Source organism: Drosophila takahashii, chromosome 3R, assembly GCF_030179915.1.
Source record: "Drosophila takahashii strain IR98-3 E-12201 chromosome 3R, DtakHiC1v2, whole genome shotgun sequence".
NCBI lineage: Eukaryota > Metazoa > Arthropoda > Insecta > Diptera > Drosophilidae > Drosophila > Drosophila takahashii.
Window position 1 is genome coordinate 38,684,114 of NC_091681.1, and position 22,045 is coordinate 38,706,158.

The 22,045-nt window shown below is 42.5% G+C and overlaps 2 protein-coding genes across 8 annotated transcripts; one reads left to right on the forward strand and one right to left on the reverse strand.

Annotated features, from left to right (window-relative positions):
- Positions 1-47: 47 nt before the first annotated feature.
- LOC108057088 (serologically defined colon cancer antigen 8 homolog) lies at positions 48-8,933 on the reverse strand. Of its 7 annotated transcripts, XM_070217210.1 has the most exons (8): positions 8,489-8,933; positions 6,965-7,187; positions 5,513-6,904; positions 4,656-4,740; positions 4,221-4,338; positions 1,702-1,826; positions 702-1,468; positions 49-637 (listed from the first exon to the last, which is right to left on the reverse strand). In XM_070217210.1, the coding sequence occupies exons 1-8, from the start codon at positions 8,731-8,733 to the stop codon at positions 167-169; spliced, it is 3,426 nt and encodes a 1,141-aa protein (XP_070073311.1). In that variant the 5' UTR covers positions 8,734-8,933; the 3' UTR covers positions 49-166. The 7 variants fall into 7 exon arrangements, 6 of the variants coding, with proteins under 6 accessions (XP_070073307.1, XP_070073311.1, XP_016996697.3 ...); XM_070217206.1 differs by lacking the exon at positions 1,702-1,826 and adding an exon at positions 1,930-2,077 and having other exon boundaries at positions 48-1,468; XM_017141208.3 differs by having other exon boundaries at positions 343-1,468.
- Positions 8,934-17,844: 8,911 nt separating this feature from the next.
- LOC108057100 (kappaPI-actitoxin-Avd3b) lies at positions 17,845-18,247 on the forward strand. The gene is made up of 2 exons (XM_017141226.3): positions 17,845-17,914; positions 17,983-18,247. Exons 1-2 carry the CDS (start codon positions 17,851-17,853, stop codon positions 18,198-18,200), a joined length of 282 nt encoding a protein of 93 aa, XP_016996715.2. The 5' UTR covers positions 17,845-17,850; the 3' UTR covers positions 18,201-18,247.
- The last annotated feature ends 3,798 nt before the right edge of the window (positions 18,248-22,045 follow it).

Sequence of the window (22,045 nt, forward strand, 5' to 3'; positions counted from 1 at the left end):
TCCTAGTAATAAAATATGTAAAACCTTCTAAACTTTGATTTCTAATTGGTTTATTAGTTAAAAAACATGAATTTCCTTTCGCTGATTAAACCTGGAACACATGAGTAGAAGTACTTGGGTTAACTGAAGAAACTGTTGCTGGAGAACTCGGTGCTAGTCCCTCTATTCATCCCTGGGCATCTAGATGGCGCTCGATGGTGACTGTCTCGTTGGCAATGTCCTCCTCCGTCTGCTGGACGACAGCAGGAGCACTCGATCTCCTGGCCGTAATGATGGTGGTGTGGGCCGGTGACAAGCTGGCATCCTCGGAAGCCTCCTGGGAAGCCTCCCCCTCAACCAAAACCAAGAAGGTCTCGCTGAGATCGGCCAGCTCCGAGCAGGTCTCATCGTTGGAGGAGCGCATCAGGCTGGGACTACTGATGGAGCACTCCTCGCCGACGGGACTCCAGCTACTTCTTGCCGGCGGCTGACGCGGCAGGCTGTTGTGGCACAGCGGATTTTCCGCCGCCGATTGCTCCAGCCGCAGCTGCTGACCCCACAGCTCCACTGCCCGGGCGCGATTGTGGTCGGCTCGTTGCTGTAGCTCCTGGAGCTGCTGCTCCTGGTGATCCTGCTGCTGCTCCTCCTCCTGTTGCTGCTGGCGGGGACGTGATGCCCGCCGCTGCCAACGACGGTGGTGATCGATTGTAGTCCGTGGCAGCTGCTGCTGGCGGAGACTGATACTGACTGGTTGCGGTGCCTCCTGTCGTGGCGTCATACTGGTATCCAGACTGTCCATAGTCGCCAGCTCCATAGTCATAGCCTGCTCCCGCCTCCCCGTAGTCGTACTGCTGACCTTCGTAGGGCTGCTGACCATAGGCACTGGGATCGTAGGCACTGGCGTCGTACTGCTGCTGATCGTAGGCACTGTAGTCGGTGTTGTAGGCCGCCAGATTGGCGCTTCCCGCGTTGGCGATATTGCTCTCGGGAAGCGATGGTTGCTGCTGCTCCGCCTGCTTCTGCTGTTGCTGCTGCTGCTGTTGCTCGGAAGCCTGCTGCTCACGTTCCCTTTCCCGCTCGCGTTCCCTTTCGCGTTTCTCCCGCTGCTCACGGAGTTGCTGGAGCTCCCGGTCGCGTTCCTCCCGCTCCCGTTGCCTGTCGAGGTCCTGTTGCTGCTGCTGTTGTTGCTGCTGCTTCTCGCCCAGGCCAAGGTTGTCCTTGAGATTCTCGTCATCGTTATCCTGGAGTCCATAGTCGGCGATGCTGCTCTTGCGTGCTGATCCTGATGATGCAACTGCAGCTGCTGCTCCTGCTGCAATACTGGCTGCTGTGGTGGCTGCTGCAGAGGCGGAGGCACTTGCTCCATCTGTGGCCAGGTTAATTCCGGCCGCATAGTCATCGTCAACGGCGCTGTTGTGTGGTTGTTGTGGGGTGCTTTGTATGGGTTCGATTGGGGTGCCATATGTCGCTGCCTGGTAGTCGTAAGCGGCTGTGTGGGTACAAGAATTTTGATTTGGATTAGAGTGGCGAGCCAATCGAATGCAGTTTAGGGTGAGGTGTTAGTTAGTTAGTGTCTAAATCTCGGCTTTCTCGGGGAGATCCTCCTGGAGTTCGGCTTCCTTTTCTGATGGTGTGATTTAAAATCAGTTTAATTTTTAGTGGAAAAAGTTTGTGTTGAAGGTAGTGCTCTACTTGTCTAAATAAACCCCTAGTTAAATTTACCTTTTCCAGGAACTAAGCTAGTATAATCATGTGGTGAGCTATCTAATTTACTCATATGCTCCTCATTACTCAACATGCGATTGGATAGATATTCTAGATTCGATTGTAAAGCAGATATTTCCTCTCTTTAGGATTTAGAGATAGAGAAATGGAGAAAGAGAGAAAGAGAGAGGGGAGGAAAGAAAGAGGGAGAACATATATTAGTCAAGTACTGAAGGGAACCATTACCATTATCAAGGATCCAAGGGGCTGCTCCTCGGAGCTCAGCTCCGGGGATCCTTTGTGCACTGGCAGTTGTGCTTTGTATTTGCCCCAGATTTGCCGGAGGCGTGACATCAGCTGCTCGTTTGTGGCCCGTAGCTGCTGCTTCTCCAGACTGTATTTTCAAAATCAAAGTCAGTAAATGTGAAGAACTTACGAGTAAATCAACAAATTAATAAATAAAATTTCACTACTTTTGAAGTGCTAAACCTTAACCTGAATAATCTTAAATAGTATATGTAGTGCTTTTAATTTGAATAAGATATTTTATAAACCCATTTTATAGGATTTTCATTCTCAAATAAAGCACTTGAATAAATAAAATTTATAATATTATATATCGTGAATCACAATTTGTGAGTTGTGCCTAAAATTGAAAATAGCTTTTAATGGTCTTTATGATAAAAATAATAAATAAATTTGATTGACGTATTAACTTAACCTATTTTATGAAATTTTCATTTTTAAACGAAAAAAAAATCATTAACTAATCTTAGAATGTATAGGCCTCATAAAATGGATTAAATTTTTAAAAAATTGCTTAAGGAATTTCTCCCAATCAAGATTACTTCCTATCATATACCTTAAACTTAAGACTACTTGGTGGCTTATAAAAACACTATCAAAGCTTGGTGGCCTGCTCCTGCTCCTCCGCCTCCTCGTCCTCCTCCTCGTGATCCTCCCGATTTCGTTCCAATTCCGCCAGCTGCTCATCGATCTGAGCCAACTCCGGCGACGTCTCCTTGACAAAGGTTTCGTTCAGGGCCTGGGCCACCTCGTCCACCTCCTTGACGAACGTTTCGTTCAGGGAGCGCGGGACCTTCGTCGGTTTGGGCTGCTTGGGCACCAGACGCACACTGACATCGACTTTGACCGGCGGACGAGGCTTCTTCTGTGCGTGGCAACCATCGCGTCGCAGCAGCTGCTCAAAGTACAACTTTGGCTTGATGCTGGCACTCAGGGCATTGCTGCCGGGACCTCGGCAGGCGGTGGTTGTTGCGGCATCTGCCGAGGTTGCTGTCGCCATCCCACCAGCATCCACCGTCAAGTGTTGCACCTGACACGTGGGCTGGCAGGCATTTGGGGCACTGCAACCACCGCTACTGCTACTCAGGGTCTGCTCCAAAACTAGATGCTGTTGCAGCCAGGGCAACGGCTCCGTTTGGCAGGGATGACAGCAGGAATGGCCAGGATGTTGCTGCTGCTCGGCGGTGGTGTTGCAGCTACCGATGTTGCTGATGTTGCTGGTGGTGCGATGCTGGTGGTGCTCGTGTTGGTGGTGGTGCGTGTCTAGGGTGGTTTTGCTGTGCGTGGTTTGTGTACGCGCTTTGCTAGCCGATGTTACTGTTGGCCTGTTGCCGTTGCGACCGCGGCAACATGCAATACTCGTCTCACTGTTGCTGCTGCGCCTGCGCAAAGTGTGTATGTGCTCGTGCTCGTGTCTGTGTCGCATGAAACTGGGGCAAAAGCATTTGGTCTTGGATGTTGCTGATGTCGCTGATGTTGCTGATGTTGCTGCTGGTGCTTCCACTCTGCTGCTTCTGGGCTTCTTGTAGCTGGAAATCTTGGGAAGCGGCGGCATTTTGGCCAGCTCCTTGGCCAGACGCTCATTGCTTCTGATTATGTTCTGCAGGATCTCATCGCCCTCGCCAGCAGTAGCAGCAACATCTGCCATTGTAGCAGCAACATCAGCAGCAGCATCTCCTAGAATATCGGTCAGTTCCAAATCAGGCAGCAAAGTGAACTCGTTTGCGTTTTCTTTTATTGTTGTAGGAGCTGATATTGTTGTTGTGGTCAAAGGCTCGCTTATTGCTGTTGTTGTTGGCATCACAAGATCGCAAATTGGTTCTAATTACCATGAAAATTGCGTGGCAGGCAGGCAGCGAAAGAAAGGTTTGAAGAAGTACAAGTACAGCGTGTTAATCCAGTCTCAGTCGAGATGTTTATGGTTGTTTTTTTTTGCTTTTTCTTTTGGTGTGGAACGAATCTCGGAAAAGAAAATTGGTGTTCGGAATACTGGTGGGAAAACTTTGGTTTGCTTTGGTTTGGCCTTGAATTTCATATTGCGCTGTGCGGTGGTTTCCTTATATCGTCAATAGACTTTCAATCAAATGTTCACATACCATTTCTATGGGGTGGCTATTTTATAATTAAGTGACTGAATAACTGAATCGAACTCTTAAATCTAAAACTATCATATTGGATGGTTTTCTAAAAGCTTTGTGACATGCTTAGTGGTTATATTTGATCATAATTACTTGTGCTTGTAGGTCGTATCCTCTAATTTGCCCGTTAGGGTCTTGCACTCGCTCGTCAGTTTATCCATGAGTTGCTTCTGAGATGTTATCATTTCCTCAAGCTCATTTACCGTTCCCGCTACAAACAGACATTGAATAGTTACATATACTATATATTTGGAAATGGGATTAAATGCAACGCTCTACAGATCAAAACTCATGGATAAACTATTGAACATTTCTCTGTAGGCAATTTTGAGTTCGAATCTTGGGGATATCTTGATTTTGATTTTTTTTCGTTTTTCATTGGCACACGCGCAGAACACAATAGGAGCTTCAATAGCTTAACCAGAGTTTATAGAGAGGGTAGGTGATAGGTAATAGGTGACAGGTGATGAGAGAGAGAGTGTAAAAGATAAAAGTGATCCAGTGAGGAGACTATGTCAGCCCACTTACCATGCTTATCCTGCATCTCCGAGATCCGCTTGTCCAGGTCCTTTTTGGTGGGTCGTATCTCATTCTTCAGCTCCCCATAAGCGAGCTGGAATTTAGAGAATTAAGGTAAAGTGATATGTATATGCTGGCAATAGTATTAACTGATTATGAAAAAATATTTTAAAAAGTCGCAACAATTTAATAACAAATATTTGTTTCACAATTTTTTTCCAAAAAATTATCGAAATTAAAAATTTTCTAGGTTTGAATGCCAATAGATTGGGAATTTAATAACAAGCTTAACGCGGTATGACATTCCAGATTTCGACATTTTTTTCCATTGTTCTGAACAAAATACTGATTTTTTCGGGGAGAAAGAAGAATAACGACTTATAAACGAATCAAGAATTTTTCTGAGTGTAGTTTTATCACTTAGAACTTAAGATTATTTTCTGAAAAATATTTTTAAAACTCAATAAAATTTTGGTTTCTATCACAATATAATTATCATTATTATATCTGATATTTACATTAAATAAATCAGGGACCGTAAAAAACAGTTATTTGTGATTTTTATTTTAAAAGGCCTACTGAGATTTGTATAAGTTTTTATTACCAATTTAACTGGTTTTTATGCACTTTATAGACATGAACAAATAACAGTTAATTTGCTCTTCAGATTTTTTGAAATGCATATACTTTGTGGACAAGAGTAAAAAGAACGTTATTTTTGACGTTTAAAACCAAATATCACAGTAGTCTTTTTAAAATAAAAATCACAAATAACTGTTATTTACTATCCCTGAAATAAATCCATTAATTTGAGTGTTTTGTAATAAAGTTGTTCAAGTGACTTTAAGATTGCTTGGAACACTCACCTCCTTCTCCAGATTGGCGATCTCATCGTTGAGCCTTAGTACCTCCCTTTTGGAGTGCAGCAGATCGGCATCCCCGCGATCCAGTCGCTGCCTCAGCGAGTTGATCTCGGCGGTCAGACGAGCGGCCTCCGTCTTGGTCTCCCTGGCAGCCCGGTCCAACTGCAGGCGCAGCGAGGTGATGTCCTGCTCCAGCGACTGCTTCTCGGCATTCGTCTGGGCCATGTCCGCCAGGAAGGTGGTCCTGTTGGCCCTTAGCTCCATTTTCAGCTCCTCGATCTGCGAATTGCGACTGGCCAGATCGCGCTTGAGATCGGTTTCATAGCGCTTCTGGCGCTCCAGATCCAACTGCAGCTTGGCCACCTGCTCCCACTGGCAGCTGAGATCGCCGCCCAGCTGATCCACCTGGCTGTTGTACCGCCGCTCGGCACTGGCCCGCTCCTCGGCCAACCGCCTGGCCATCTCGTGCTGCAGCTCCCTGACCCTCTCATGCTGGCGATCCAGCTCGTCGCGGAGATGACGAACCTCCAGCTCCGCCTGGGAGCGCTCCATCTGCACCAGATCGCTGATGTAGCGCTTGGAGGAGGCGCTGCTTTGTCCTTTAGCCTCATCCAAAAGCCTCTGCAAATGCCGCACACTCTCCTCCAAAGTCAACTTATCCTGCTGCAGGCTCTCCAGCTGCTTGCGATGCAGCTCACAGTTGGCTGAACCTCCAGTTAGAGTGGCCACTGTGGTCAGGGGATCACTGTGGGCCAGTTTCCTCTTGAGCTCCTCGTTCTCCGTTCGCAGACGCCTCAAATCGATGCTGGCCTGCATCAGTTCGGCCTCCAGTTCGCTGATCCTGGCCTCGTAGACAATATTCGGGGCACTCGCATAGCGAGGACTCTGCACCTGCCCCTTGGAGGCACTTTTCCTCGAAGGAGTAGAGGGTGTCCTTCGTCCGCTGGCGAACTGCACCAGGTGCTCATCGCTATCCGAGGAGGGACTGGTGGTGGTGGCGATCTGGGGCTGCGACTTACCCGAACCGAGGGCCACCAACTCGGAGCGAGCATTCTCCGTCAGCTGCTCGTTCTCGTTGATCACATCCTTGACCTTGCCCAGCAGATTGGTCAGCTCGTTGCGACAGTACTTGGACTCCTTCTCCAGCTGCTCGATGTAGTCCTCCTGCTTCTCGATGAAGCTGAAGATCTCCACCGGAGCCGGCACACTGTCGGCGGGAAGAGGAGCCGCCGCTGGCGGAGGAACCGAGGAGGTCTGATAGGAGGCCAAGTTCTCCTTGGAAGCCGAGAGATATCCAGAGTTATAGCTCTTCTTGGGACGATAGGAGCTAATCCGCGACTTCTGGCTGGGCGACAAGTACTTGGAAATGTCCGAGAAGACGGGACGCTCAATGACCTGTAGGAAAATTATATTTAGGGATATTTTTCACACTCCCTCTTAAGAGTAAAAACCCACCGATAGGTTGTCGGAGAAGTTGTCCCCGGAATCCTCGTTGAAGTTGCGCAAATAGGAAGACACGCCTCCTGCTCCTCCGCCTCCCAATTTGGGTGCCACGTAGGAGTTGTCGGCCAGCATCACCTTAAGGCGACCCACTGCCTCGTTGTAGGCGTAGTTGGTGTAATCCATGGTCTTGCTTTTCTTCGAGATGCCCCCCTTCGAGGACTTCATGGGGAAGTTTCTAAATAAAATTACAGGGAAGAAAAAGGACACATCTTGGATCACATTTTTACACAGAATTTGGACTAGAGAACGGAGTTGCTCGGCAACTGAAGTGGAAATTGGAACTGAAAAAGCGAAACTGAAGCTGTCCTTTTTGGGGTGACAATCGGAGTTTGTGTTGCAGTTGTTGCCACGACGACAAGTTGGCCAAAATACAGTTTTAACCCTGCTCCTGTGGCCGACTACATGCGTCACGGTTGAGCCAACACCTCTGCGGGGGTTGTTAAATCGTGGCCACCCCTCAGCAAGTTATTACACATCCACATAGGAAAAACTATCTATCAAGGCAAGGCTCAGGTGTACACAGGTGTATTAAATAAATAGGCAGGAATTTTGGAACTAAAATTTACCAACCAGATTTTGTACATTTTAGTTTAGTTACTGTCAATAACTATGTTAATAAAAATGCGCTAAAATGTGATCTATTTAAACCTTATTATTGAAATACTTTTTTAGGGAAATAAGAAAATGGTAAAAATGTTCGGACAAAAAAAAAAATATTTGTTCGAGGGAAATTGGGGTTAATGATTTATGCCAGAAACATGATTGTTTTTGTTCGTTTTATTTAGTAATTTTGTTAATTACCAAAGCTAATGATCCACATAACTTTTAGAAAGATTTTAAAAAATACGTTTTAATTTTCCATTAGCGGTTACACCACCTAATTTTTGCAATAAATGTTAAAAAATTTAAGTTTCACAATTCGTTACATTGCTTTGCCCAAATTACTGATTTCTTTTCATCGTTGTAATTATGTTAAAATACGTCCAGCTTATAACCAAAAAATAAACTTTTTATGGTTAAACTCCAATCAAGAATTTTATAAGAGCTTTTAAAAATTGCATTTTAATTTATGTCTGGAATACTGGAAAATAAAATATTCTCGAGATTAGGTTCTTGAATTTAATTAGAAGACTGCGGATTTTATGTGAAAATATTTCCTTAGCACCCGTTTTCCTGCGATTCATTCTTGAGAGATGATTTTATGAAAAAATGTTTATCAAAATAAAATTGTTTCACATATAATAAGATTTTAGTTAAATTCCATTGTATTCGATTTAACTTTCTGATGTTGCAACCTTTCAATGTTGCGTAAATGCTTTGTCTGTCCCCAAGAAAAACTTGAGATAAACTGTTTCTGTCACTTTCTTGAGAAACAACTGCGAGGACAACTACTTTTTGCAACATCTCAAGACAGCTCGAAAGTTTGATTTGGCATCTGCCCCTGCCTGCTGCCTTCTGCCCCCTCCAAAGGATTACCTCGATCGCCTCTTAATCCGGCCACCCGCACTGCTCACGCTGGCGAGGCTCTCCCGGTCCGAGTATCCCGAGGACCGCTGCTGGGTGAGATGACGCAGGTCGTCGCTCGTCAGCAGCGAGGACGATGTCAGATGGCCGAAGTTGATGTTGCCGCCTTGGACTTGCGGTTGGTTCTGGGTGCTCCGCTGGCTGCTTTTCGGTTGGTACAAAGGGGCGCCGTACTTGAAGAAGTTGTCTGCTTTCATTTTACTCGGAGGGGGGGAAATGAGGGGGCATTTGGGGGCTAGGGGAACTTGGCTAAAAGTTTGTGGCACAATCCAACATGCAACTTTGCACTGAAGTAGGGGAATCACTTGTGGTATGCACTTCCTTCCGCCTTGCGGTCTGCACTTTAATTGTTTCTTTGTTTCTTTGCGGAAGAGTGAGCGACAGGACGACAGGACGACGACGAAGCGATGAAGTTGAACTGAAACGGCCGCAAACAGCAGTCAGAGCTTTTATAGACTCGTGGGTCCAACCCCTCCCCTTTAGAACCCCTGTTTATATGGTTTACTGGGCCCCGGTAATGGATTCGGTGCCACGTCGTGCCCTGTCAGCAAAGATTCCAAAACACACTCCCATTAGCATTTCCTGCGCTGCAATTTAAGGAGTTGCCATGGCTGCCCGGGTCCCGGAATCGGAATCTCTCCGGCATTGGCTCGTCTCCTGTTTGATCGATACCAGATACTAGAAAGGGGAACGCGACTCGACTCGTCAATGCACTGGAGACACGCTCATTTGTGCCAATATTTGGTCATATACCTGCTACTCCTCCTCCTCCCCATGGGTTGTTCAACTTTGGGCCAAAAATCGAGGCCAAAAACGTTTCCATTGCATATTTTAAGGGCTCTTAACTGGGTTTATGTCTGCAGTTATATTTAGTTTTGAGTTACCTCACTTAATTAGAAACAATTAATATTTAAATCGGGGTAACAAGGTCAAAATGTCACAAGGCAACCAATTTTCAGTGGGTTAAAAGTTTGACAGGCGTTGAAAGTAACACAATAATGGTACTGTATGAAATGGCAAACTCAAACTGCTCTTGCAAAGACTATTAAGTTTCAGCATTCAGTTGCCAGGGGGGCCAGGCTACTGCCACATGTGGTAACCGCCTAGGCCGGCCAACAATTGATTGTCGATGTTCCTATAACTTATGGCCAAATCACAGACATTTAATAGCCCAAATAACTCAGGCTCGGTAGCCGTCGATGGAGCGGCTCCCAGCAACCCCGCGACCCCACGGAAACCCCCCACTTCTCATGCCCCCAAAGCCTGATCGGGCGATCCAAGGCGATCCCAGGCGATCCGAGGCGAACCCATCCCGAGTGCAGCCACACAATCAATCAATGCAATCTCTGTTATCATGAATAATTTCCTAGCGGGCAAATGCACAGCAGCAGCAGCAGCAACAACAGCGGCAGAGCCAGAAACCCTTTTGGCCAAAAACATTTTCCTGCACACTTTTAGCCCTTTTCCATATATTATCAGCTTCTTGCGATTTAATTACCCAGGCCATGGAAAACAGCAGCAATAACAGCAACAATGAGAGCAGCAACTGCAACTGCAGCAGCAGCCAGCGAAATTAACCCTCTGAGATAAACGCATAATTCCGTGTGCAGAAATCTGCAAGACAATTCATAAACATAACCTACACGAACCCAGTCTCTGAAGTGGCCGAGTCCATGGACGTTACCATGTCCATGTCCATGTCCGTGTGTATGTGCGGTGCGAGCCTTATCGATCGTGGTCAAGAGCAGCGGCAAGAGACCCGAGAACCGAGAACCCGAACCATGTCCAGTCCCAATCCAAGTTGGAAGCCCTCGGGGCGCTCTCAGCAATTTTCATTGCTCCAGCTCCGGCCACGGCAACTTCTCAAAGCTACACAGTGGAAAATCGGGAAAACTTTTTTACTAAACAGCAATTTGAGGTCATCTCCACACTTGTTTTTTTGCCTAAACTACAAGAAAAGTTATTCCAAAAATTTAAAAAAATAAATTGGTACTAATTACATTTTTTACTCAATACAAAAACAAATTAAAAGCTTTTCGAGGCTTCTTTAAAGTTAATTTATTTGGACATAAAAATATACAAATTAAATAATAATTTATTTCTATTTTCAATAGCCAATTTTTGTGAAAACGTTTCTTAAAGTATTTTAACTTACTTTACTTTGATATGATTTTTCAGATGATACAATCCCATTGCCTTTGAGAATCTTTAAACATTTATAGACTATTTTATGGTAGTTCTAATGATACAATTTTATGACATTTAACAATTTTTTTCTGAATTTTTAAAAATTTGTTAAGTGACAACCTAAATATTTTTAGTAAATATAATTTATTTTTAATTTTTTTTATTCATTACAAATTATTTTGAATTTTCGCCTGTGCAAAGCTTTAGCCTGAGCTCTCTGCTTCGATCGTTGTCGCGATCTGCTGGCCCGGTCGTCCTCCGACTTGCTCTGATTCTGCGCCCAACAACAATGCGGCCCGGACCGCTTGCAGTCGCTGCGGCCTTAGCTATTTACAACACTGCATTCCTGCGCCGCAGTCATTCAAGAAGAAGTTAAGAGCTGGGCTGGCTGGATGGCTGGCTGGCTGGCTAAAACGCAGCAGGCCGAGAGCGGGCCGAAACTGAGCTGTCGAAGTCGAAGTCGAGCACTGAACTTGTTTCATGCCACTTGGGCTTAGTGTGTGCTCGATCCCCTATGCCACGGATCCCCCCTCCCCCTTTTTCCTCCCCCCTGCTCTTTTTGCCTCTTAAATGCTGTAATAAGCCAACAACAGCGGCCAGAAAACATGTTTATGAAAAGAAAGAAATTCCATTGCAAACAAAAGAGGGAGGGAGAGGACGAGAGGCGTGCGCTGCGCATGCGCGCCTGTAATCCAGCTCACTCACACACAGGCACACTCACACTCTCAGGCCTGCTCTTAAGCCGATTTTTTCTGTTGGATTTCCGAGCTGGAATCTTGATGGCTCTCTCGCCGGCCTCTCTTTTCGTATGCCAGTTTAGCCCACAGGCACATTTAGTTATGCCATGGTGGAAATATTTTTGCGAGCGCAGCAGCAAAACAACAAAAACGTAAAAGTAGCACAACATGTCCAACAGGCGGTGGATTTCAGAGGGGCGGGGAGAGAGCCAAGAGTTTGGGAACGAGGTGAATATTTTCAAAAGTGTGTTTCTCAACATTAATTAACAGTATTTTTCATTTTATTTAGGGGTTTAATTGTTATGAAAAACAATTACAATAAATCTAATTATAATACAAGTTGTAGTATCCGAAAAACTTACAATTGGAGATTTCAAAGTCTGCAATCTTAAATAACATTTCTTAAAGGTTATGAGGAAATATTGGTTTTATAGCTGGTCAAGTCACGCCTTCAAGTATGCAATATATTTTAATTGTCTCTTTTTCGTTTTATGTAAATGTTTATTATTCAATACATATTTAATACATATTGTTTAATAATACATATAAATAATAAATGCATAATACATATTGTTTAATACATTATCTTAAGATCATAACAATAAATACCTCAGAAAACGCCTTTAGATATGCAACAGATTCTAAAGCCAAGGAGTTTTAATTTCCCAATCAATTGCAATTTTTTCTTAGTTTATTACATTTTCTGCGTAAGTCATTTCTTGTTTTTAAATATTTTATTGACTACAAATTTCAGACTTTTATATTCAACAAGTTTGTTGCCTAAGTCTTTTCTTTTTCGCCTGGCAATGCTGACTTCCCACCACCTGAGGTGGATTTCTCTCTCTCTCTTTCGCTCTCTTTGGCCGCGATCGGTGGCCAGCACTCTGCAGACCGAGCGCCTCGCACTCAGTTGCCATTTACCTGTCGACGGATCCAGGTGCCCGCGTGTCGAGTGTCCAGGTGTCGTGTGTCCAAAAGCGGACCAAACCGAATCTCAAGGCGCCGCTCTGCGTTGCGTGCCTACGTGTCCTACGTGTGTGTGAGTGTACCAGGTTCTGTGTGTGTGCCAGTGAGTGAGTCAGTGAGCGCAAAAAAGATAACACAAAGAGCCACAGTGAAAGATCGAGACGCACACACTCTCATACGACCTGCAATGAAAATAAAGTAGAGAAAAGAGTGCCCAGGTGTGTGTGATTGTGTTAGTGCTTGTGATGGAATAACAGAGAAAATAAATGGAAATTAAATGAAGCTGCAAAAACTGCCAAATAAACAAAGTGCTATGCGATGCATAAATGAGAACCCGAAGGGAGTTACCTGTATAATCATCAAGGTAGAGCAGGCGATCACAACTTATTAAATTGCAATTCAAGATTCAGGTTTTCAGGCCTCTCTTTCGCTCTCTACCCACCTCCCTCTCTCTGCATCTCCCTCTCTCTCTCGCTCTCTATTTCTGTATGGCTTCTTCTCAGGCATATATTCTTTAGTTTTCTTTATTAATATTGCACGATCGTAAAAATTTAATGGAATTATTCATACGCCCATTCTCTGTGACACCTCGAAAAAAAAGGTAAAAAAAAGGAAGAAAAACATAGTGGAAGGAAAACTCTCGCCTCGACTCGACCCCAAACCAGTTGCAAAAGTTGTCACATTAAAATCACACCTTTGGAGATATATATTTCTTGTTGTTGCTGCTGCACCACTTTGGCATATAACTCGTTCGTACAACTACAACTGCAGATTTCGATGCAGATGCAGATACACCCTCTCGACGAAGTGGTTGCATGCAAATTATACCCGTAGAGGAAGTCGGGATCTCTCGACTGGTCATTAACTCAACTAGGAGTTGCTGCAACGGATATGTTTATGGCCAACTGATTGAATTTCATCCCAGCTCACACACACGCACACAGTCGCAGCAATTATCCGCAGAACGACTTTCCTTTTTCCCCGCGCCAAAATAACCATATTCATAATTTTCCTGGAACTCCCCTGGTAACCCGACATATATAGATAGTTAGATAGATAATTCCAGAGTTAAGAGCTCTTTGGCACACGTGTTGGCCAAATGTTTTCGGTTCTTCACATCATTAGCGGATTGCCCGAGGGTAGTTGCCCCCGTAGTTCGGTTAGCTGGAAACCATAAACCATATTCAGAAATCCAAAAGAAATACCAGCAGATGAATTTATTATGCCTGGCTTCTCCCTTGTAATTTCTGCATGTTAAATGATTACAAATTGGTCATTTGATATCACAACATTTTGGCATTCGTGTCGAGATCGCACTTTCCCAGCCAGCGGCGAATCGAAAGCGGCCGCTGAAAGATCGCCCGCTTACTCGTGCATTTACCAGCAATTTCAAATATTTCCTGCAGAAAAATGTCAACATATGCGCATTGCAATGACAGCAAGCCACTTGGATAGCCAATGCAATCCAGTCAGCAGTCAACCATGGCCCGCAGCCCCAATCAAAGCCAAAAAGCTTTCGGGCCAAAAGGCTGCCGCCATCGCAGCCGCAGACATGGAAAAGCCACTCGCCGATTTCATGAGATTTTCAACAGTTTTTTCCTTATTTATTTCGTATTTTTATATTTTTAACTTTACCAGTTGGGATATATTAGCTACTCAAAGAGCCTTGAATGTTAATAAATTAATTATAGTAAACAAAAAGATTTATCAAATCCAGAATATAAATCGAAGGCCTATAAGTACCATATAAGTCCGTGTTTCTTGTATTATTAAACTCAACTATATTCTAGATAATTCTAATATAATTAATTAAATTGTTTACGTATGATATTTCCATTACTATCATTCGAGAAAGGTATTTTACTCAATTATTTGTTTATTTTTTATTTTTAAACCCTATTGTTATTTTAATTAAGTGTTGTAAGTACACATTTTTAGTTGCATTTTATGGAAGAAAGCCTAGCATTACCCGACATCCAGAGTATTTCCAGTTCGGTATTTTCCTCCGGCTAATCGACTTTCCTTTCTTGTCCGCAACTTTTATTGTATGTCTCCCTCTGCTGAGTGTGTTTGTGTGTGCGGGTATTTATGTGTCTGTTTGTATGATTTCATAGCTCTTGCAACAGTGCAATCAGCAAATACTAAAATGCAATGCGACGTATTTTTTTATTATTTATTTTTTCCTTTATTTTCATTTTTCCTCGCTTTGCCTCGAAGTTCGAAGCCAAAGCTCGCCACGAATCGTGGCCAAGAGAGTTGGAGTATTGCAGTGCTACAGTCTTGCAGTCTTACAGTCTCTCACGCCACAAGCGACAGTTTTGTATTAGAAACGGCAACTTGTAGCTGCAGCTAGTTACGAGCTTGACGATTACCTGGCCAAGAGAGGTGGGGGGGAGGGGTGCTGGACAGGTGGGCAGGGGGCGGCGGCAGGCAGCAGCTGGAATGTTGTTTCTAGTTGCTAGTTGGCAATGTTGTCGAGTGACTGACATAGTTGCTGCTTCAGTTGTAGTCGCAATTGTTGCTGCTTTAGTTGTCGCAGGGCATTTGCAGGCTGAACTTTAAAATTAAATTTGTTAAACAATTTATGTGTAGCATATTAGATGGCAAAAAAGAGCCGATAGACCAGCGATATGCGGGCGTCTTTGGGCTTTTCGGTTATGCGGGCCACCAGAGAAACGATACCATAACCTGTTTCGCTCTCTTTCTCGCCCCGAATTCCCCGATTCCCGAGTGAAAAGTGGCCAAAAGAGCCAGGGACAAAACGGTGCTTTTCTCTTGCACTTATCACTCGATCATGGCCATCTTTCTGCCTCTCTTTCTCTTTAATGAAATGTAATTTGAAAAATTGCAAGCGGCAAATTGTTGGCTTCTTGTTAGAGAGACCTCGTTGTCTTGCGCAGAATTTCAAATATTTTGTCTTAATTAAAATTTCCCGATCTCTCTGTCTCTTTTTGGGATCTATGTACGTCTATGTCTTTCCGAAAAGTCGGGCAACGCTTTTAGATAAATTAACTCTGACATTTGGTCCGTCAAGCATTTGTCGCTTTTTGCATTTGCCCGACATTTTTATTGGACTTTGACTTGACCTGGATTTATGTGTTTTGGGGATCGGGGACTGGGGATCTTGGCTCTGGGGATCTCGGTGATCTGGGGATTAGCCGTGGTGCCATCATTCACGTCCGCAATTGTGTTGGCCAACCGTCAACTTCAACGTCAGCGAAGAGCATGTAATTTGCAATGAGCTCGCCTCGTTTCTGGGTCTCATTTTGTGATTTATTTCGCGGCCCTGGCTGGGCTGGCTGTTTAATTTCAGCTTAAGCCTCGCTTTACCCACACTGGCTGCCAAAAGATATTTTCGGGGCCAAAATAAAAGACTCTGGCAACGAACTGGTTCGCCAGGAATTTGAATTATTCGCGGATTGAAGAGGATGCCTTTGATTGATGACCAAGTCTCAATGTTTCAATTCGGTTTCTTCACGGTTGTGTGCGGTTGTCTTCACGGTTCATTGTATAAGATTCGGTTTAATTAGTTCGACTAAAATCTGCGCGTTCTTTTTTAATGGCTCGGGGGAAATTTTTTAGTTGCAGATAATGACGAAAGAAATGGCACAGAACCATTAAAGAAATTTCACAAAAAAAACTAAAGAGCAGCCAAGACCAATTTTGATGGATAGAGCGTAGACGTCAAGAAATCAATTTATATATATCTATATAGAAAAACCATTTTTTTTTGCACTATCAGATCAATCAGCGTTGAACAAAAAATGAGCGATGGCAAGGTGGAAATCTAAACGAGTTTTTCCACAGTCACTGAGCAGCTTCCTGAGAAAGTTTTTTGCCTAAGTAATTGAGATTGCAGAATCTACAAATTGATACAAAATTCCAGTAATTTACAGTTAGCGGTGCAGAGATATATCCGCCGATATCGCATAGCTCGAAGTCATGCTGAATGCTCTAATTAATTTCGCCACCACAATGAATCTTCATTCGTTCCATTCAATACTTTCTACCAGAGAGATTGATCTCTCTCTATTCTCCAACTTCCCATCCACGGCCTATTCAGCTGGAACCTTTATTCGTAACGAATGCCTATTTATGCATGCATAGGCAAATATATAGCCCATTTTGAAAACGCCGCCCATACATATTTAATAACAATACGAGCACATTCTCCCCTCTTTCCTTTTTGGCGAAACATTTCGAATTCTTTGTGAACTGTGTCAACTTTCAATTCTATTCATCGCCCATTTGCATAGAGACAACAGAAACACGAGGAGCCGCACAGAATGGGAGTTCATTTAACTTGGGTGAACGGTTAACCAGGCTCAGCTGTTGTTGCGCCAAATTAAATGTGTTAAAATAAATATTTAGGCAGAGCCTAATTGCTGCAGAATGCCATAGAATAAATAAATTTCGGAATTTTTATAGCCGCCAAGCGGGTGAGCCGACTTTTAGATGATGTTAGCTCAGCTTAATGGGTTATTAAGTAAGAAATAATCCCGCATAAAGTTAGCTGATGAATACAAATAATGTTTAATGGAATTTATCTCGTTAACTCGTCGTGTTTTATAGGGTATTCAAACGGGGGGCTTTCGTTTACCCTATTTATTCACCTATAAAAGCTGGTTAGCACTCGTACCTTTCGCATTTATCAACCTACAAGGGAGTCCCACATAAATCATGCTGTTCAAATGGCTATATCTCGGTCTGATCTTAATAGTTTTTACACCTCACATCAGCAGTCGTAAGTAGAGCTCCATAAAATATTTTTACATTTTTTGTTTAAATATTTGAATTTTTATTGTAGGTAGAGCAATATGCCTTTTGCCGAAAAATACTGGGTTGGGCAGACCTCCGACTAATCGTTGGTACTTTAACAGAATTACAAAGCGATGTACGCAATTTAGGTTTTTTGGGAGGCTTGTTCATGGAAATGCCAATAACTTTGCAAACTGGAAGGAATGCCGAAAAATTTGTTTCTAAAATAATAAACAATTCAAAAAATTTATAGAATAACGTCAGTATTAAGTTTCAGGAATAATACCTACATATATATTATCTGATGAATAAAATGTTTCGTTAAAATTTTACACTTTTCTTTAATTCAAATTCTTTTTTAAAATTCCTAAAATGAGTGTATAAATGTATGGTATTGTTTTTTATATTATAAGTTAGGCAGGCAATATCTGAAGTTGCCAAACCGTTTTATCTGTTTCTCTGTTTACATTTTCCATATGCCTAAGAATGGTATAGCAGATGATTTTATACAACCAACTAACTAAATATTTGATTATCATCCGCACTACGAGCAAAACAATTAAGTTTGTTTTACACCACCTGATTTAATATCGCTTGATAGTTGGGTAAAAACGATATAAAAGCTATCAATATCTGTTTATTCATGTTAGTTTCAATTGTTTCATCATGCTGTTCAAAATTTCGTGTCTCCTTATTTTTCTGGCGCTCTGTCTACACCAAAGTCACTCGAGTAAGTGTGATTTCAGATCCTGAGAGTTTTATAAATGCTTCTTCAGTAAAACTAATCTTAAATTTTAGTCAAGCGCCGATGCCTTCAGCCTTTGGATGAGGGCACTGGCAAGGCCTACCTGCGCAATTGGTTCTACAATTCCACGGCCCAGAGATGCCAAAGGTTCATCTTCTATGGCGGTGCGAGGAATGGCAATAACTTCAATACCCAGGCTAGGTGCCGCAAAATTTGCCTAGCCCAAGTGCCCATGCCAATTAGTTTTTCCCCTACCGATGATGGCGTTTAAAAAGAACAAAGATCTGAATCAAGTACAATGTAATAAATGAGACTTAAATAAGTTAAGGCAAGTCGGGCTAATTGCATTTTGTGTGAAATCGCTGAGAAAATCAAGTTGAAGCTGCGCCCATTTTTGTTATTCCGCTGGCATGCGCAAGAAATATTTCTTATATATTTCTATATATATTTTTCCTTTTTCTTGTAAAACTTGTCAGCGCCACCCACTTTCTAGGCAGCGCCGGCTAAACTCCGCGAGTGGGTGTCTATTTGCCCAGGAGGTGTTAGGCGGGTGCGCTGACAACCCAATGGAACCGCAACAGCAATAGCAACTGCAACTGCAATTGCAACCACAGCAGCAACATCAGCGTTTTGCTAAATCAAAATTGACACTATGCAAAAAGCCAACCCACTGAAAACGGTAGCCACACTCACACACACAGGCACATGGCTTTGGGCCAAGACTTGGGGCCAGGCGCTCAGCATGCCAAGCCATGGAGGCCAAAAGGTGCCCGCTGTCCGTGGCGCCAAGATGTTGCTGCTGCCGCTGCTGCTGCTGCTGTTGTTGTTGCCGTTCGGCGTTAGATTTCAACCATGTGCAGACAACGGTCGCCACACACAAACGCTGGAAATAGCAGTTATTAGTTTGACACAGAGCACAGTGTGGCCAATGGGATTTGATTGGCTGGGAAAAGTAATCACAGAGGTGCAGGAAATGAAGCTATTACAATAGTTACACCATTGCATTAAAGGAAATATTTTTAAAAATCAGTATATTGTGCATATCTAGGCTACCTCGTTGAGCTCGTAATAAAATTCCCAATCGATTGGTACTTAATCCTAAATAATAATAACTTTTAATTTTTGATAATTTTTTTCAAAAAAATGTGATGTAACCCATTATACAAAAATTAAAAACTGGCTAAAAAAACAATCCAAAAAAAATTGAAATTTTGATTCAAATGTGGAATATTATACATCGTTGAGCTTGCTATAAAATTGATAATTGATTAGCTTTCAAACCTACAAACATACATTTCTAACGATTTAAAAAAAATTTAAAATTAATGCATACTTTGTAGTCTAACGTAATATTTAAATCTTTAAAAAAAAACATCGTAATATAGAAGGCTCAAAGGTGAAATGTATGTCTATAATTTCTTTTAATGCCACACTCCAAGTAATATAACTTAATATTTTATCGCACGACTTTTATGATTTTCCCCCAATGTGCCGAAGTGGTCTTGCCATGTTTGAGTGCACCGTGGGCACCATCATGGCGACATTTGCTCATTAAGCATATTAAATAATTAGTACTTGTTGTTGTCATATTTTATGTGCTCGTTTGTGTGCTCGTTGAGCTCACTTGAAGAGGCTTGGCTTGGTTGGGTCGGGGAAATATGGACAGGCACGTAAAGATAGAGATAGGAACATCGACTCAGATCGAGATAGATACAAATACAGAGCTCTGGACCAGTTTCCAATGGATTTCCGACGAGCGCTTGGCCTTTGCCGGATTTCTTATAATTTTTATTTCGCCAATAAAAATTGAAAATATATATGCGGCTTAATTGAACATTGAATTGATTGAGCCACTTGACAGATATGGAGGTTATCCGGGATATTCACTTGAGGACAAGCTAATATAATGGTCAATAAAAATTAAACGATAATATGTAGTTAATTTAAATAAAATATTCTACAGAAGTATATTCACGCATCGTAAATTCTCAGTCAATAATAAAATAATAAATGTGAAGGTTCTTTGGTTTATTAAAATAATTGTGAGAAACATAAATGGACGCTCTAATTTATGAGCCATAATACGTTACATTAAATGCAGACAGATGTATTCATGAATGCTCATTCAATAATATTAAAATGTATTTCTGATAAGGCCAACTTTCTCCTTTACTTTCTTGAACTTTGTCCCAATCCTAATCTTGGCCCAAAGTGTTGGCCAACAAGAACTTTACAAGCTCCGTGGGTTGTTTACAACACTTAATGCGATACTAATGATATTTCAGCCCTTTAGCTTCGCAAGACAAAGAATAAAACAAACAAAATGAATTGGATTTGCATGTAAATTTATGCAAATTCCATGCTGTGTTGCCCAATGAACCATTTGACACTTTTGTCCACACACCGAGCGTGCTTTATTAATTATTTATTGTCCAACTATTGTGAATTATGGCAACGGCTGGCCAGGGTCTAGGAAAAAATCAAATGCCTCTCGAGTGGATTGGATTGGAGTCAAGTGATCTCTGGCTGGAAGCATTTTCCTTTCTTTCTTGGGGGATTTTCGTTGGGGTTTCGAACCAGTTGAGCGACATTCCATATGCGGCGACTCCACTTCAGATTCCGATTCAGATTCGGTTTTGGTTTTTGGTTTGGGTTTGGTTTCGGTTTCGGAGATGCTAAGATTAATCAGCTGCCATAAGCCAAATGACAAGACATATTTCTGTCCGAGGTTCTCCAAATCGAAATGTGCTAGAGCCCCGGTGTTATTATTGCTGCCTATTTGTGTTTATTTATGGCGAGGCCAGCAAATGATACAACACAAAAATCTAGAAATTAATTTCAAATTTGATTACAATAAAAATAAAGCCAGGCTTTTGAGTAGCTTTTGATTTACTCGTCTCAAAGTGTGCCCCTCATTTTTTTGCTGGATCTTTTTTTTTCCGTAGGTGTGCCCCGAAAAACGCGGCCCCACCCAGAAATGCCACGAAAATTTGAAATAAATTTATAGTTTTCTATTTAGATGGCTTCGCGGGCCGAGTAAATTATGCAAAGCCCCATTGGAGAGCGGAGAACGGTTATGGCTTCTGCCCAGATATCTCTTGTTCCCAACTTGCCGAATTGGGTTACTTTCGGCTTAATTCGAGGTCTTAAGGTTAGGCCAAATTGCGGATGGCCACAAGCCAGCCCACGCCTTCTGCTGCAGCCTCTTCTTTATCCTCTCATCCCAGGTTCCCAAACTGGTTCCGGGTTTTTAGCCACAATGAATGGAGCAGCCAGCCGCGACTCAATGGAAATGACAGCATACGTGTGGCCAAATAAAAGATATAAAACTTTATACCATACATATAAGGCGGCCGAAAAAAAAGACAAAACCAATGATTCGTTCGGAGCGTGGGCGATCCCCTTATTAATTGTGAAAATATATACGTGCGCAGAACGATTTGTTTGCCAACAAGCAAAGCACCGATGATAATTCCAACAATCCCCAACTCATTTCACCCACAAGCCGATTTGGCTGGATTTGAAAGGTCAACTGCAGTAAAGTTTCGTTGTAGGAGTGGTTCGCGTAGAAAATCTATACTTATATATATATGTATTTTATGACTCCCAGTTATGACTCTCCATCGCCGCTTTTTCCTCTAATAATTGCGAATGGCATGCAGACCCACAAAAGGCTACCCACACACTTCCACCAGGCATTCCGTGTTCCCATGGCCATCGCAGATTTGAATTCCATTCGTCGAGCTGCGATAAACGTTTTTTTTTTTGGCTTTTTGGGATAAAATACATTATGGAATTTTATAATTAATTCCAATTAATTGCAAATTTTCATTCTTTTTTTTTAGTTTTTAAAGGTTGTTGACTAAGTAAAGGTTGAAAAGGGTTGTCTTTTAATTAAACAAGATTTTCAGTAGTTTATTTTATTTTATATTTTAATTTATATTTTAATGAATTTATCAGCTATGAAAAAAGGGAATACTTATAATTATAAAATAATTAGGTAGTGATATTACATTAAAAGCCTACTTAAGATACTTAAGAAGTAGTGATATTATATCAGAAACCTACTTAAGAACTTAGATCATTTAGGATTCTAGCATATTTTAAGGTTTTCTT

What these genes read in the sequence shown, in the direction of transcription:
- LOC108057088 (XM_070217206.1), bottom strand. Translation starts at nt 8,733, where the DNA reads ATGAAAGCAGACAACTTCTTCAAGTACGGCGCCCCTTTGTACCAACCG. An exon ending in TCGCCAATCTGGAGAAGGAG is followed by an intron (nt 4,741 to 5,512) that starts GTGAGTGTTCCA and finishes TCTAAATTCCAG; the next exon opens with CTCGCTTATGGGGAGCTGAA. An exon ending in GGAGATGCAGGATAAGCATG is followed by an intron (nt 4,339 to 4,655) that starts GTAAGTGGGCTG and finishes GTCTGTTTGTAG; the next exon opens with CGGGAACGGTAAATGAGCTT.
- LOC108057100 (XM_017141226.3), top strand. Translation starts at nt 17,851, where the DNA reads ATGCTGTTCAAAATTTCGTGTCTCCTTATTTTTCTGGCGCTCTGTCTA. An exon ending in TCTACACCAAAGTCACTCGA is followed by an intron (nt 17,915 to 17,982) that starts GTAAGTGTGATT and finishes CTTAAATTTTAG; the next exon opens with TCAAGCGCCGATGCCTTCAG.